The sequence below is a fragment of the Salvelinus alpinus genome, chromosome 2 (genome assembly GCF_045679555.1).
Source record: "Salvelinus alpinus chromosome 2, SLU_Salpinus.1, whole genome shotgun sequence".
NCBI classification, from domain to species: domain Eukaryota; kingdom Metazoa; phylum Chordata; class Actinopteri; order Salmoniformes; family Salmonidae; genus Salvelinus; species Salvelinus alpinus.
The window spans coordinates 77,033,221-77,050,402 of NC_092087.1; the positions used below are offsets into that span (position 1 = coordinate 77,033,221).

The following is a 17,182-nucleotide window of genomic DNA, read 5'->3' on the forward strand; positions in this document are numbered from 1 at the left end:
GTAACGCGACCCAAAAGCCTGTCCCTATTAATAGGGGTGATGGCTAAAAGAGAGGCCGAAGAATCCAGCAGGCATGATAACAAATAGTAGCGAGGGAAAGAGAGAGAAGCTGTATATAGACATAATATACCATTTGAAATGTCTCTATTCCTTTGGATTGTTTACTGTTCATTTTATATAGTTTATTTCACTTTTGTTTATTATCTGTTTAACTTGCTTTGGCATGTTAACGTATGTTTCCCATGCCAATAAAGCCCCTTGAATTGAACTGTATTGAGAGGGTGGGTTATGTGGTGAGATAGAGGGGGGGGAAGGAAGAGGTGGGGACACTGTAGCAGGATAGCTGTCAACAGAAGAGAGGAGGGGTAAGGTTTGTAGGACTGTATGGAAAGCAATCTAATCTGTCCTCCCTGCTGGAGTGCAAGGCTAAATGTCACCCTGACATGAGGTGAGGTAACTGGAGTAATGAATATAGCCTCTGCACACCGGCGGATACCACTATGCACATTTGTGATTTATTCGGGCTTCGCGGCTAAGCTTTAGTTTCAGACAAAGCGTTGACCTTTCCTCAGACCACACTCTCCTCCACATAGTGATGCATTATGTCTGAATCCGTGGAAGGGGTGTGAGGCCGGCGGCTGAGCAGTAGGCCAAAGGTTGAAAGGTCGATAGGTCAGAGATTGCTGTTACTTTGCTACGGGCTACCAGTCGAGACCAACCGGATAACAGTCAGTCTGGTGCTCTTTAAGCAGTCTCCTGAGTCAAAACGGTCTTTAAGCAGTCTCCTGAGTCAAAACGGTCTTTAAGCAGTCTCCTGAGTCAAAACGGTCTTTAAGCAGTCTCCTGAGTCAAAACGGTCTTTAAGCAGTCTCCTGAGTCAAAACGGTCTTTAAGCAGTCTCCTGAGTCAAAACGGTCTTTAAGCAGTCTCCTGAGTCAAAACGGTCTTTAAGCAGTCTCCTGAGTCAAAACGGTCTTTAAGCAGTCTCCTGAGTCAAAACGGTCTTTAAGCAGTCTCCTGAGTCAAAACGGTCTTTAAGCAGTCTCCTGAGTCAAAACGGTCTTTAAGCAGTCTCCTGAGTCAAAATGGTCTTTAAGCAGTCTCTTGAGTCAAAACGCTCTTTAAGCAGTCTCTTGAGTCAAAACGCTCTTTAAGCAGTCTCTTGAGTCAAAACGCTCTTTAAGCAGTCTCTTGAGTCAAAACTCCCTTTAAGCAGTCTCTTGAGTCAAAACTCCCTTTAAGCAGTCTCCTGAGTCAAAACGCTCTTTAAGCAGTCTCCTGAGTCAAAACGCTCTTTAAGCAGTCTCCTGAGTCAAAACGCTCTTTAAGCAGTCTCCTGAGTCAAAACGCTCTTTAAGCAGTCTCCTGAGTCAAAACGCTCTTTAAGCAGTCTCTTGAGTCAAAACGCTCTTTAAGCAGTCTCTTGAGTCAAAACGCTCTTTAAGCAGTCTCTTGAGTCAAAACGGTCTTTTGCGGTCACGTCAAAACGGTCTTTTGCGGTCAGCATGGTATGCTTCCCCTTAGTGGTTTTTATTTATTTAGTTGATCAATTTGATCTGACAAAAGCTTTGTTGTCTGTCAACAGAGACACAAGACTGAAATAAACTGCTTTAGGTGCTGCCTCTGTCACGTTCGTCGAAAGGAGTGGACCAAAATGCAGCGTGGTATGTTTCCATCCTTTTATTTGGAAGAGAATCTTAAAGAACAAAAACAATAAAGCGAATAAACAAAACGTGAAGCTCAGAGTAGTGCTGGACAGGCAACTATACCTAGACAAGATCTCACAAAGCACAATGGGGAAATGGCTACCTAAATATGATCCCCAATCAGAGACAACGATAAACAGCTGCTTCTGATTGGGAACCATACCAGGCCAACATAGAAATATAATTCACCTAGATAACCCACCCTTAATCACACCCCGACCTAACCAACATAGAGAATAAAAAGCTCTTTATGGTCAGGGCTTGACAGCCTCATTGACAGTCCAATCATGTCCGTGTTTTTTACATTTTTTTATTCTAATTCGTGTGAACTCACGTTTGACCTCTCACCCCTTAACTCTGGTTCTGAAACTAAATGTCATGCTGTGTGAAACTCCCGCCGGGTGACCCGAGTGACGGGAACGTTGGGAAGGGGACAAAGGGAACATTGAGGGCGAAGGGGGGAGCACTCTGGGAACTGGGCATCTTGTGACTGGGTACTGAGCAGGGATACTGCTGTCCTGTGTTTATCTGGGTCTGTGGTTGTGTTGTGGTTTTACGGGGAGCCTTGTGTTATAAGCACTGACGGAAGTGTGTGTGTGTGTGTGAGACTGTCTGCTGCTTCTATTGTGGTTGTGTAGATATTCAATACACATTGGGATACCTCGTAAAAGAGGTGTGTGTGCTTAGCTAGTTCTTCTGTGCGGTTATTCCATACACACTGGGGGACTTGTGTTCGTAGCAGAGGGGGAGTCTGGTGTTGTCAACACTGGGGGGGGGGGGTATAGGGGGGGTAAAGGGGGGTGAGGGGCTGTGTAACTTTATTTTGGCAACTCCACAGCTGTTAGGGATTGACCCCAGAGGATTGCACTCATCCAGCAGTTCCTCTGTCGTTCTCACGTTCACCATGCTCTCTCTCTTTCTCTCCCTCCCTCCCTCTTACTCTCACTCTCAGGATCTCATACCGTCTCTCTTCTCCTTTTCCATCTCTACCTCTCTTTTGTTTTGATCTGTTTCTCCCAATCCCAATCAATTCACTGCTAGTGGTTTCCTACAGTATAAGGCCTGTTTCTTTATGCTGGTCTGGTCTCTCTGTCATTCGTATCCCTACTCCCCATAGAATGACATTCACTGTATAACTGTCAGCAGTGTAGCTGTAGTCAGCAGGGTAGCTGTAGTCAGCGGGGTAGCTGTAGTCAGCGGGGTAGCTGTAGTCAGCGGGGTAGCTGTAGTCAGCGGGGTAGCTGTAGTCAGCGGGGTAGACGTAGTCAGCGGGGTAGACGTAGTCAGCGGGGTAGCCAGCGGGGTAGATGTAGTCAGCGGGGTTGCTGTGGTCAGCGGGGTAGCTGTGGTCAGCGGGGTCAGCGGGGTAGCTGTAGTCAGCGGGGTAGACGTAGTCAGCGGGGTAGCTGTAGTCAGCGGGGTAGCTGTAGTCAGCGGGGTAGCTGTAGTCAGCGGGGTAGCTGTAGTCCTAAGGCCTGTGTCTTTATAGTTGGCTGTATAGTAGCCTGTCTGCCCTCTGCAGTTTCATTCAATAAACCAGGGCATGGCTTTGGGAAAGGATGAATTGAATACACACACACTCAATCACACACAGACACAATGATACACACACACACACTCAATCACACACAGACATAATGATACACACACACACAGACACACAGACACAATGACACACACACACACACACACAGAGAGGAGGGGGGTGTATTGAATGTGATGTTATGTAACCTTCAGGGAAAGTTGTCCAGCTGCTTTGACTTGAACAGATTCTTCTAGCTGGGATTTTATTCATGTCCATGTAAATTACAGAGTTGAGGATGAGAGAGGGAGGGAGGGAGGGAGGGAGGGAGAAAGTTGGTTTGGAGTTCTGCCATAGAAGAAACATAAGTGTTCCAGTGTGTGATGATTCAGCTGATAAAGAGAGTCAGCTCCAACCAAGCCTAAGTGGAGCAGTGGCTTGATATCAAGAAGCTGACACAATGGTGACCTTCCTAAATGTCATACAGGATAACATACAGGTTATGATCATAGACCTCACTTATAGTAAGTCTCATATACTGTAGTCCTACATTACAGCTCATATTAGACAGGATAGTACGTCTCATATACTGTAGTCCTACATTACAGCTCATATTAGACAGGATAGTACGTCTCATATACTGTAGTCCTACATTACAGCTCATATTAGACAGGATAGTAAGTATCATATACTGTAGTCCTACATTACAGCTCATATTAGACAGGATAGTAAGTCTCATATACTGTCGTCCTACATTACAGCTCATATTAGACAGGATAGTACGTCTCATATACTGTAGTCCTACATTACAGCCCATATTAGACAGGATAGTAAGTATCATATACTGTAGTCCTACATTACAGCTCATATTAGACAGGATAGTAAGTCTCATATACTGTAGTCCTACATTACAGCTCATATTAGACAGGATAGTAAGTCTCATATACTGTAGTCCTACATTACAGCTCATATTAGACAGGATAGTACGTCTCATATACTGTAGTCCTACATTACAGCCCATATTAGACAGGATAGTAAGTATCATATACTGTAGTCCTACATTACAGCCCATATTATATTAGACAGGATAGTAAGTCTCATATACTGTAGTCCTACATTACAGCTCATATTAGACAGGATAGTAAGTCTCATATACTGTAGTCCTACATTACAGCTAATATTAGACAGGATAGTAGGTCTCATATACTGTAGTCCTACATTACAGCCCATATTAGACAGGATAGTAAGTCTCATATACTGTAGTCCTACATTACAGCCCATATTATATTATACAGGATAGTAAGTCTCATATACTGTAGTCCTACATTACAGCCCATATTATATTAGACAGGATAGTAAGTCGCATATACTGTAGTCCTACATTACAGCCCATATTAGACAGGATATTAAGTCTCATATACTGTAGTCCTACATTACAGCCCATATTATATTAGACAGGATAGTAAGTCTCATATACTGTAGTCCTACATTACAGCCCATATTATATTAGACAGGATAGTAAGTCTCATATACTGTACTCCTACATTACAGCCCATATTAGACAGGATAGTAAGTCTCATATACGGTAGTCCTACATTACAGCACATATTATACAGGATAGTAAGTCTCATATACTGTAGTCCTACATTACAGCCCATATTATATTAGACAGGATAGTAAGTCTCATATACTGTAGTCCTACATTACAGCTCATATTAGACAGGATAGTAAGTCTCATATACTGTAGTCCTACATTACAGTCCATATTATATTAGACAGGATAGTAAGTCTCATATACGGTAGTCCTACATTACAGCCCATATTAGACAGGATATTAAGTTTCATATACTGTAGGTCTACATTACAGCCCATATTAGACAGGATAGTAAGTCTCATATACGGTAGTCCTACATTACAGCACATATTAGACAGGATAGTAAGTCTCATATACTGTAGTCCTACATTACAGCTCATATTAGACAGGATAGTAAGTCTCATATACTGTAGTCCTACATTACAGTCCATATTATATTAGACAGGATAGTAAGTCTCATATACGGTAGTCCTACATTACAGCCCATATTATATTAGACAGGATAGTAAGTCTCATATACTGTAGGTCTACATTACAGCCCATATTAGACAGGATAGTAAGTCTCATATACGGTAGTCCTACATTACAGCACATATTAGACAGGATAGTAAGTCTCATATACTGTAGTCCTACATTACAGCCCATATTAGACAGGATAGTAAGTCTCATATACTGTAGTCCTACATTACAGCTCATATTAGACAGGATAGTAAGTCTCATATACTGTAGTCCTACATTACAGCCCGTATTAGACAGGATAGTAAGTCTCATATACTGTAGTCCTACATTACAGCCCATATTAGACAGGATAGTAAGTCTCATATACTGTAGTCCTACATTACAGCCCGTATTAGACAGGATAGTAAGTCTCATATACTGTAGTCCTACATTACAGCCCATATTAGAGAGGATAGTAAGTATCATATTCTGTCTATTTAAATTGCAGCGTGGGAAACCCTGCTGTAGGATGCACTATTGGCCCTATTTGTCATGACAACGTTGTAAACTCGTTAACTCATGTCATCCCCCTAAGCCATTCCCCTCTCAGGGTCACAAGTGTCAGCTCATTGGTCAGCTGGGCATGGCATCGGAATGTCCAGCATGCACTTGTCTCCACTGTCATGGCGATGGCCTATTTGGTCAGACTATCAGACAACCTGTCACTACATTGGCTTTGAATCTATGTTGTCTTTCACTTGTAATAGTATTTTGTATATACTAACTGATGGGTACTATGTACACATATAATATACCTACTGGAGTTTGGTTCAAACATGTCATGTACATACAGACAGACTGGTACTATGTACACATATAATATACCTACTGGAGTTTGGTTCAAACATGTCATGTACATACAGACAGACTGGTACTATGTACACATATAATATACCTACTGGAGTTTGGTTCAAACATGTCATGTACATACAGACAGACTGGTACTATGTACACATATAATATACCTACTGGAGTTTGGTTCAAACATGTCATGTACATACAGACAGACTGGTACTATGTACACATATAATATACCTACTGGAGTTTGGTTCAAACATGTCATGTACATACAGACAGACTGGTACTATGTACACATATAATATACCTACTGGAGTTTGGTTCAAACATGTCATGTACATACAGACAGACTGGTACTATGTACACATATAATATACCTACTGGAGTTTGGTTCAAACATGTCATGTACATACAGACAGACTGGTACTATGTACACATATAATATACCTACTGGAGTTTGGTTCAAACATGTAGTGTACATACAGACAGATTGGTACTTTGTACATTAGCTCTGAGGGAAATGTATTAATTGTGTCTTACAATAAAGTCATAAAGAGATCATTCGTCTTGCTTTGTGTCCGTACAAGGTCCCCTACTGTATGTTAAAACTATTATAGCTGTGTCCCTTGCAACACCGAGAGGAACTTGCAGGAGGCTGAAGTCACCACCATGCGCACCAGCTCATAGCCGCCTCTGAGTCTATGCAGTCCCATTGAAACACACACACTGGGTCGGGTCCAGACTGCAGGGTAGCGCTGTGCGTTGTTCAACACACTGGGTCGGGTCCAGACTGCAGGGTAGCCCAGAGCTGTGCGTTGTCCAACACACTGGGTCGGGTCCAGACTGCAGGGTAGCCCAGAGCTGAGCGTTGTTCAACACACCGGGTCGGGTCCAGACTGCAGGGTAGCCCAGAGCGTTGTTCAACACACCGGGTCGGGTCCAGACTGCAGGGTAGCCCAGAGCTGTGCGTTGTGGCTCTTAATATGAAACATCTTGTTGAGTTCCATTAGACCTGAAGGAGCAGCTTAGCAACGCAGAGCAGCAAAGAAAATAACCTACCTTCTCTCCCTCCATCCCTCTATTCCTCCATCCCTCTATTCCTCCATCCCTCTATTCCTCCATCCCTCTATTCCTCCATCCCTCTATTCCTCCATCCCTAACTCCCTCCCTCGTTCAAATCCAAGGGATAGAGGACTTGGGCAAAAAGAGAGGGAGAGAGGAAGGAAGGGAAAGAGACAGGGAGAAAATAAAGGGAGAGAGAGATTGAGACGGCAGGTACTGTAGATATTTCTCTGCTACTAGGGTAACCCTCTTAAGTGTCCTGCGGTCATGTGACTGGAGTGATTGGTAAACAATCTCAGCTGTAGAGGTCTCTCTCGCTTTCTCTCAATTCAATTCAATGGTTTTTATTGTCATGGGAAACATATGTTTACATTCTCTCTGTCTGTCTGTCTCTGTCTGTCTCTCTCTGTCTGTCTGTGTGTGAAAACAGTTCCAGCTGTAGTGGTCGCTCTCTCTCTGTTGGGTGGAAACCTCAAGCCACCTGGTTGAGGTCAGCCTACTCTCTACCCCTCCCATCTCTAATACTGCCCCTCCCATCTCTAATACTGCCCCTCCCATCTCTAATACTGCCCCTCCCATCTCTAATACTGCCCCTCCCATCTCTAATACTGCCCCTTCCATCTCTAATACTGCCCCTCCCATCTCTAATACTGCCCCTTCCATCTCTAATACTGCCCCTTCCATCTCTAATACTACCTCTTCCATCTCTAATACTGCCCCTTCCATCTCTAATACTGCCCCTTCCATCTCTAATACTGCCTCTTCCATCTCTAATACTGCCCCTTCCATCTCTAATACTGCCCCTCCCATCTCTAATACTGCCCCTTCCATCTCTAATACTACCTCTTCCATCTCTAATACTGCCCCTTCCATCTCTAATACTACCTCTTTCATCTCTAATACTGCCCCTTCCATCTCTAATACTGCCCCGTCCATCTCTAATACTGCCCCTTCCATCTCTAATACTGCCCCTTCCATCTCTAATACTGCCCCTTCCATCTCTAATACTGCCCCTTCCATCTCTAATACTGCCCCTTCCATCTCTAATACTGCCCCTTCCATCTCTAATACTGCCCCTTCCATCTCTAATACTGCCCCTCCCATCTCTAATACTGCCCCTCCCATCTCTAATACTGCCCCTTCCATCTCTAATACTGCCCCTCCCATCTCTAATACTGCCCCTTCCATCTCTAATACTGCCCCTTCCATCTCTAATACTGCCCCTTCCATCTCTAATACTGCCCCTTCCATCTCTAATACTGCCCCTCCCATCTCTAATACGTCCCCTCCCATCTCTAATACGTCCCCTCCCATCTCTAATACGTCCCCTCCCATCTCTAATACGTCCCCTCCCATCTCTAATACGTCCCCTCCCATCTCTAATACTGCCCCTCCCATCTCTAATACTACCCCTCCCATCTCTAATACTGCCCCTCCCATCTCTAATACGTCCCCTCCCATCTCTAATACGTCCCCTCCCATCTCTAATACGTCCCCTCCCGTCTCTAATACGTCCCCTCCCGTCTCTAATACGTCCCCTCCCGTCTCTAATACGTCCCCTCCCGTCTCTAATACTGCCCCTCCCGTCTCTAATACTGCCCCTCCCGTCTCTAATACTGCCCCTCCCGTCTCTAATACTGCCCCTCCCATTGCTAATACTGCCCCTCCCATTGCTAATACTGCCCCTCCCATTGCTAATACTGCCCCTCCCATCGCTAATATTTCTCATCTCTAATACTGCCCATCTCTAATACTGCCCGTCCCATTGCTAATATTGCCCCTCTCATTGCTAATATTGCCCTCCCATCTCTAATACTGCCCATCCCATCGCTAATTCTGCCCATCCCATCGCTAATTCTGCCCATCCCATCGCTAATACTGCCCCTCCCATCGCTAATACTGCCCCTCCCATCGCTAATACTGCCCCTCCCATCGCTAATACTGCCCCTCCCATCGCTAATACTGCCCCTCCCATCTCTAATTCTGCCCCTCCCATCTCTAATACTGCCCCTCCCATCTCTAATACTGCCCCTCCCATCTCTAATACTCCCCCTCCCATCTCTAATACTGCCCATCCCATCGCTAATTCTGCCCATCCCATCGCTAATACTGCCCCTCCCATCGCTAATACTGCCCCTCCCATCGCTAATACTGCCCCTCCCATCGCTAATACTGCCCCTCCCATCGCTAATACTGCCCCTCCCATCGCTAATACTGCCCCTCCCATCTCTAATACTGCCCCTCCCATCTCTAATACTGCCCCTCCCATCTCTAATACTGCCCCTCCCATCTCTAATACTGCCCCTCCCATCGCTAATACTGCCCCTCCCATCGCTAATACTGCCCCTCCCATCGCTAATACTGCCCCTCCCATCGCTAATACTGCCCCTCCCATCGCTAATACTGCCCCTCCCATCGCTAATACTGCCCCTCCCATCTCTAATACTGCCCCTCCCATCTCTAATACTGCCCCTCCCATCGCTAATACTGCCCCTCCCATCGCTAATACTGCCCCTCCCATCTCTAATACTGCCCCTCCCATCTCTAATACTGCCCCTCCCATCTCTAATACTGCCCATCTCTAATATTGCCCATCTCTAATACTGCCCGTCCCATTGCTAATATTGCCCTCCCATCGCTAATACTGCCCCTCCCATCGCTAATACTGCCCCTCCCATTTCTAATACTGCCCCTCCCATCTCTAATACTTCCCATCGCTAATACTGCCCCTTCCATCTCTAATACTGCCCCTTCCATCTCTAATACTGCCCCTTCCATCTCTAATACTGCCCCTCCCATCTCTAATACTGCCCCTCCCATCTCTAATACTGCCCCTCCCATCTCTAATACTGCCCCTCCCATCTCTAATACTGCCCCTCCCATCTCTAATACTGCCCCTCCCATCGCTAATACTGCCCCTCCCATCGCTAATACTGCCCCTCCCATCGCTAATACTGCCCCTCCCATCGCTAATACTGCCCCTCCCATCTCTAATACTGCCCCTCCCATCTCTAATACTGCCCACCCCATTGCTAATATTGCCCCTCTCATTGCTAATATTGCCCTCGCATCGCTAATACTGCCCCTCCCATCGCTAATACTGCCCCTCCCATTTCTAATACTGCCCCTCCCATCTCTAATACTGCCCCTTCCATCTCTAATACTGCCCCTCCCATCTCTAATACTGCCCCTCCCATCTCTAATACTGCCCCTCCCATCTCTAATACTGCCCCTCCCATCTCTAATACAATGCTTAACCTGAAGGCGATCTGCATGCTTCCCATCTGGAAAAGTTCATGCATATATTATGACGACATTTTGTGACGTTTTGGTCTTCGGCAACAGTTTTTTTCCGTCTGTTCGTCCACACAACTATTTTTCTCGAGGCCGAAGAGAAATACTGCACCAAACATTTTAGTCGTGTGAAATTGCGTGACTAAGATCTCCTCGGCAGAACCGTCAAAATGAATGACAGTTCTTGAGTTATCTTAGATGAATTCAGACTATTTTGAGGAAGTGTATACTGGCTACGGCATTTCAAGATGGACAAACGGTACTACTGCCGCTTTTTGCTTTTTCAAGCGAAGGTCTTTGAAGAGAGTATGTGAGCTCACTCGGCTAGGCGCCAGCCAAACCGAAACCTTCGACCTGCACAGCCACGCCGCAAAGCAACCTGGGAGATGGTTTCTTACACTCTCTGTCTCGTTAGTTGATCTTTCATACCGTCATTAAATCCATGGCCCTTTTGCAGACGTTGTTGTGCTCTCTCCTTCATTTGGCATGGCAACAAGTGGTTCAGGAGAGTCAATAACACATGACGTACTATAGCTGTTTCCAACTGTTGTGTGTTGTCATGCCAACTGGAACAGGGTGAGGCAACAGTCAGGGGAAATGTATTCACTAACCCAGTCATGACCCTGACGGACAAAACATGAGTCTCTCTCTCTCCCGTTCGCTTTGTTTGTCTTTCTGTCCCGCTCTGGAGCACGTTCCATGTAGATAACTGTGTGTGTGTGTGTGTGTGTGTGTGTGTGTGTGTGTGTGTGTGTGTGTGTTTGTGTACGATGGAAACAAAAATCTGTCCTGTTGCTGGCGTCAGATCGTTGACCAATCAGAGAGCAACATTTCCCACAGCAGACGACCTGATAGGATGGGCATCCTCTTCCTGCTTGGCAGACACGTTGCTGTTGTTTCCTCTCTGTCCGTCTGTCCCCTGTGGGACATGTCACTGTCACCTGTTATCCTGTACTTCTGTCTGTGTATCTCTGAAGAGTAATGTCACAGGAATGGCTTGTACTTCTGTCTGCTTATCTCTCTGTTTGAAGAGTAATGTCATAGGAATGGCTTGTACTTCTGTCTGCTTATCTCTCTGTTTGAAGAGTAATGTCATAGGAATGGCCTGTACTTCTGTCTGTGTATCTCTCTGTTTGAAGAGTAATGTCATAGGAATGGCTTGTACTTCTGTCTGTGTATCTCTCTGTTTGAAGAGTAATGTCATAGGAATGGCTTGTACTTCTGTCTGTGTATCTCTCTGTTTGAAGAGTAATGTCATAGGAATGGCTTGTACTTCTGTCTGCTTATCTCTCTGTTTGAAGAGTAATGTCATAGGAATGGCTTGTACTTCTGTCTGCTTATCTCTCTGTTTGAAGAGTAATGTCATAGGAATGGCCTGTACTTCTGTCTGTTTATCTCTCTGTTTGAAGAGTAATGTCATAGGAATGGCTTGTACTTCTGTCTGTGTATCTCTCTGTTTGAAGAGTAATGTCATAGGAATGGCTTGTACTTCTGTCTGCTTATCTCTCTGTTTGAAGAGTAATGTCATAGGAATGGCTGGTACTTCTGTCTGTGTATCTCTCTGTTTGAAGAGTAATGTCATAGGAATGGCTTGTACTTCTGTCTGTTTATCTCTCTGTTTGAAGAGTAATGTCATAGGAATGGCTTGTACTTCTGTCTGTATCTCTCTGTTTGAAGAGTAATGTCATAGGAATGGCTTGTACTTCTGTCTGTGTATCTCTCTGTTTGAAGAGTAATGTCATAGGAATGGCTTGTACTTCTGTCTGTGTATCTCTCTGTTTGAAGAGTAATGTCATAGGAATGGCTTGTACTTCTGTCTGTGTATCTCTCTGTTTGAAGAGTAATGTCATAGGAATGGCTGGTACTTCTGTCTGTGTATCTCTCTGTTTGAAGAGTAATGTCATAGGAATGGCTTGTACTTCTGTCTGTATCTCTCTGTTTAAAGAGTAATGTCATAGGAATGGCTTGTACTTCTGTCTGTATCTCTCTGTTTGAAGAGTAATGTCATAGGAATGGCTGGTACTTCTGTCTGTGTATCTCTCTGTTTGAAGAGTAATGTCATAGGAATGGCTTGTACTTCTGTCTGTTTATCTCTCTGTTTGAAGAGTAATGTCATAGGAATGGCTTGTACTTCTGTCTATCTCTCTGTTTGAAGAGTAATGTCATAGGAATGGCTTGTACTTCTGTCTATCTCTCTGTTTGAAGAGTAATGTCATAGGAATGGCCTGTACTTCTGTCTGTGTATCTCTCTGTTTGAAGAGTAATGTCATAGGAATGGCTTGTACTTCTGTCTGTGTATCTCTCTGTTTGAAGAGTAATGTCATAGGAATGGATTCTTTAGAAAAGGTAATGGTCAAATGAATTGACTTTGTATTTACACTTGACCTGGGGCTCTGCATACTCATGTCTCACTGTCTGTTTAGCATGCAGTTTGGTTAAAGTGGATGGTTGCTGTTCATTGGATTTCACTTATTTTGCAGTGATAGTCCTCTTTGACTTGTCTGTTTGCCACTAGTTTGGATTTTTTTTTAAGTCAATGGTTCATGCTAGTTTGGATTCTTTTCATTTGGAACAGTTGTTTCCCACAGGAATAGACTTAGTTTGTGTGTATTCATAACTCGGGGCTCTGCATCTGTGCTCAATAGTAGTTTGCAACACGACTTAAAACAATTGTTTTCCCACAGTCTGGCAAATTAGAATAAATGTTCCCTTTGGGATGATAAACCTTTCCACCACTACATGGGAAGTTGGGAACTACATGTTCTGGACTTGTTTTTCAACATATCTGTCCTATTTCCATAGTTTTTCAACATATCTGTCCTATTTCCATAGTTTTTCAACATATCTGTCCTATTTCCATTGTTTTTCAACATATCTGTCCTATTTCCATTGTTTTTCAACATATCTGTCCTATTTCCATTGTTTTTCAACATATCTGTCCTATTTCCATTGTTTTTCAACATATCTGTCCTATTTCCATTGCGTCTTTTAGTTTAGTTCAGTGTAAAACCGCTGTCACACAGCAATTTGGACACAATTACTGTTGCAGTTACAGGTTGCAAGTGACATTATCTCAAGCAACTTGAATGATGCAACTCAAACTGTCAGATCTCTATTCTAACCCTCTCTCTCTCTCTCTCTCTCCCTCGTTCCAGTGAGAAGCTGAGCTCGATCAGAGCAGCGTAGGAAGCAGGCATGAGCACAGGCGGCCATCACGCCGTGGTGACCACCCCTCCCACGCCCAGCGGCGGCGGAGGACCCGGTGGTCCTAAGGAACGATACTTTGACCGCATCGACCCCAACGATCCCGAGTACCTGAGAGAGAGGAACATGTCACCTGACCTCAGACAGGACTTCAATATGATGGAACAGAAGAAGAGAGTCACACAGATACTACAGAGTCCTGTAAGTAGGAGAGAGGGGGGGAGGGGAGGAGAGAGAGGGGGGAGGGGATAGAGAGGAGAGTCACACAGATACTACAGTCCTGTAAGTAGGAGAGAGGGGGAGGAGAGAGGTGGGGGGGAGGGGATAGAGAGGAGAGTCACACAGATACTACAGTCCTGTAAGTAGGAGAGAGGGGGAGGAGGAGAGAGGTGGGGGGAGGAGAGAGGTGGGGGGGATAGAGAGGAGAGTCACAGAGATACTACAGTCCTGTAAGTAGGAGAGAGAGGGGGAGGGGAGGAGAGAGAGGGGGGGGATAGAGAGGAGAGTCACACAGATACTACAGTCCTGTAAGTAGAAGAGAGAGGGGGAGGGGAGGAGAGAGAGGGGGGGATAGAGAGGAGAGTCACACAGATACTACAGTCCTGTAAGTAGGATAGAGAGGGGGAGGGGAGGAGAGAGAGGGGGAGGGGATAGAGAGGAGAGTCACACACATACTACAGTCCTGTAAGTAGGAGAGAGAGGGGGAGGGGAGGAGAGAGAGGGGGGATAGAGAGGAGAGTCACACAGATACTACAGTCCTGTAAGTAGGAGAGAGAGGGGGAGGAGAGGAGAGTCACACAGATACTACAGTCCTGTAAGTAGGAGAGAGAGGGGGAGGGGAGGAGAGAGAGGGGGGGAGGGGATAGAGAGGAGAGTCACACAGATACTACAGTCCTGTAAGTAGAAGAGAGGTGGGGGGAGGAAAGAGAGGGGGGAGGGGATAGAGAGGAGAGTCACACAGATACTACAGTCCTGTAAGTAGGAGAGAGAGGGGGAGGGGAGGAGAGCGAGGGGGGATAGAGAGGAGAGTCACACAGATACTACAGTCCTGTAAGTAGAAGAGAGAGGGGGAGGGGAGGAGAGAGAGGAGAGTCACACAGATACTACAGTCCTGTAAGTAGGAGAGAGGGGGAGGAGAGAGGTGGGGGCAGGGGATAGAGAGGAGAGTCACACAGATACTACAGTCCTGTAAGTAGGAGAGAGAGAGGGGGAGGGGAGGAGAGAGAGGGGGGGAGGGGATAGAGAGGAGAGTCACACAGATACTACAGTCCTGTAAGTAGGAGAGAGGGGGAGGAGAGAGAGGGGGGAGAGGGGATAGAGAGGAGAGTCACACAGATACTACAGTCCTGTAAGTAGGAGAGAGGGGGGGTGGGGGAGAGGGGATAGAGAGGAGAGTCACACAGATACTACAGTCCTGTAAGTAGGAGAGAGGGGGAGGAGAGAGAGGGGGGATAGAAAGGAGAGTCATACAGATACTACAGTCCTGTAAGTAGGAGAGAGGGGGAGGAGAGAGGTGGGGGGGAGGGGATAGAGAGAGTCACACAGATACTACAGTCCTGTAAGTAGGAGAGAGAGAGGGGGAGGGGAGGAGAGAGAGGGGGGGAGGGGATAGAGAGGAGAGTCACACAGATACTACAGTCCTGTAAGTAGGAGAGAGGGGGAGGAGAGAGGGGATAGAGAGGAGAGTCATACAGATACTACAGTCCTGTAAGTAGGAGAGAGGGGGAGGAGAGAGAGGGGGGGAGGGGATAGAGAGGAGAGTCCCACAGATACTACAGTCCTGTAAGTAGGAGCAAGGGGGAGGAGAGAGAGAGGGGGAGGAGAGAGGTGGGGGAGAGGGGATAGAGAGGAGAGTCACACAGATACTACAGTCCTGTAAGTAGGAGAGAGAGGAGGAGGGGAGGAGAGAGAGGGGGGATAGAGAGGAGAGTCACACAGATACTACAGTCCTGTAAGTAGGAGAGAGGGGGAGGAGAGAGAGAGGGAGAGGGGATAGAGAGGAGAGTCACACAGATACTACAGTCCTGTAAGTAGGAGGGAGAGAGGGGGAGGGAGAGGGGATAGAGAGGAGAGTCACACAGATACTACAGTCCTGTAAGTAGGAGAGAGAGAGGGGGAGGAGAGAGAGGGGGGGAGAGGATAGAGAGGAGAGTCACACAGATACTACAGAGTCCTGTAAGTAGGAGAGAGAGAGGGGGAGGAGAGGGGATCGAGAGGAGAGTCACACAGATACTACAGTCCTGTAAGTAGGAGAGAGGGGGAGGAGAGAGGTGGGGGGGATAGAGAGGAGAGTCACACAGATACTACAGTCCTGTAAGTAGGAGAGAGAGAGGGGGAGGAGAGAGGTGGGGGGGGTAGAGAGGAGGGGGGGGTAGAGAGGAGAGTCACACAGATACTACAGTCCTGTAAGTAGGAGAGAGAGAGGGGGAGGAGAGAGAGGGGGGAGGAGAGAGAGGGGGGGAGTGGATAGAGAGGAGAGTCACACAGATATTACAGAGTCCTGTAAGTAGGAGAGAGAGAGGGGGAGGAGAGAGGTGGGGGAGAGGGGATAGAGAGGAGAGTCACACAGATACTACAGTCCTGTAAGTAGGAGAGAGGGGGAGGGGAGAGGGGATAGAGAGGAGAGTCACACAGATACTACAGTCCTGTAAGTAGGAGAGAGGGGGAGGAGAGAGAGGGGGGGAGGGGATAGAGAGGAGAGTCCCACAGATACTACAGTCCTGTAAGTAGGAGCGAGGGGGAGGAGAGAGAGAGGCGGAGGAGAGAGGTGGGGGAGAGGGGATAGAGAGGAGAGTCACACAGATACTACAGTCCTGTAAGTAGGAGAGAGGGGGAGGAGAGAGAGAGGGAGAGGGGATAGAGAGGAGAGTCACACAGATACTACAGTCCTGTAAGTAGGAGAGAGAGAGGGGGAGGAGAGAGAGGGGGGGAGGATAGAGAGGAGAGTCACACAGATACTACAGAGTCCTGTAAGTAGGAGAGAGAGAGGGGGAGGAGAGGGGATCGAGAGGAGAGTCACACAGATACTACAGTCCTGTAAGTAGAAGAGAGAGAGGGGGAGGAGAGAGGTGGGGGAGAGGGGATAGAGAGGAGAGTCACACAGATACTACAGTCCTGTAAGTAGGAGAGAGGGGGAGGGGAGAGGGGATAGAGAGGAGAGTCACACAGATACTACAGTCCTGTAAGTAGGAGAGAGGGGGAGGAGAGAGAGGGGGGAGGGGATAGAGAGGAGAGTCCCACAGATACTACAGTCCTGTAAGTAGGAGCGAGGGGGAGGAGAGAGAGAGGGGGAGGAGAGAGGTGGGGGAGAGGGGATAGAGAGGAGAGTCACACAGATACTACAGTCCTGTAAGTAGGAGAGAGGGGGAGGAGAGAGAGAGGGAGAGGGGATAGAGAGGAGAGTCACACAGATACTACAGTCCTGTAAGTAGGAGAGAGAGAGGGGGAGGAGAGAGAGGGGGGGGAGGATAGAGAGGAGAGTCACACAGATACTACAGAGTCCTG

At 46.6% G+C, this 17,182-nt stretch overlaps 1 protein-coding gene across 18 annotated transcripts in view; it reads left to right on the forward strand.

Moving 5' to 3' along the window:
* The window catches only part of add3a (adducin 3 (gamma) a), a 153,438-nt gene that overhangs the window by 94,440 nt on the left and 41,816 nt on the right, over positions 1-17,182 (forward strand). For 17 of the 18 annotated variants that reach the window (XM_071389302.1, XM_071389290.1, XM_071389297.1 and 14 more), the window contains one exon: positions 13,630-13,879. The exons of the other annotated variant lie outside the window; for it this stretch is intronic. In XM_071389302.1, coding sequence (XP_071245403.1) covers positions 13,670-13,879 — 210 coding nt within the window. In that variant the 5' untranslated portion in view covers positions 13,630-13,669. The remainder of the gene's footprint in view (positions 1-13,629; positions 13,880-17,182) is intronic. 18 annotated transcript variants of the gene reach the window in all.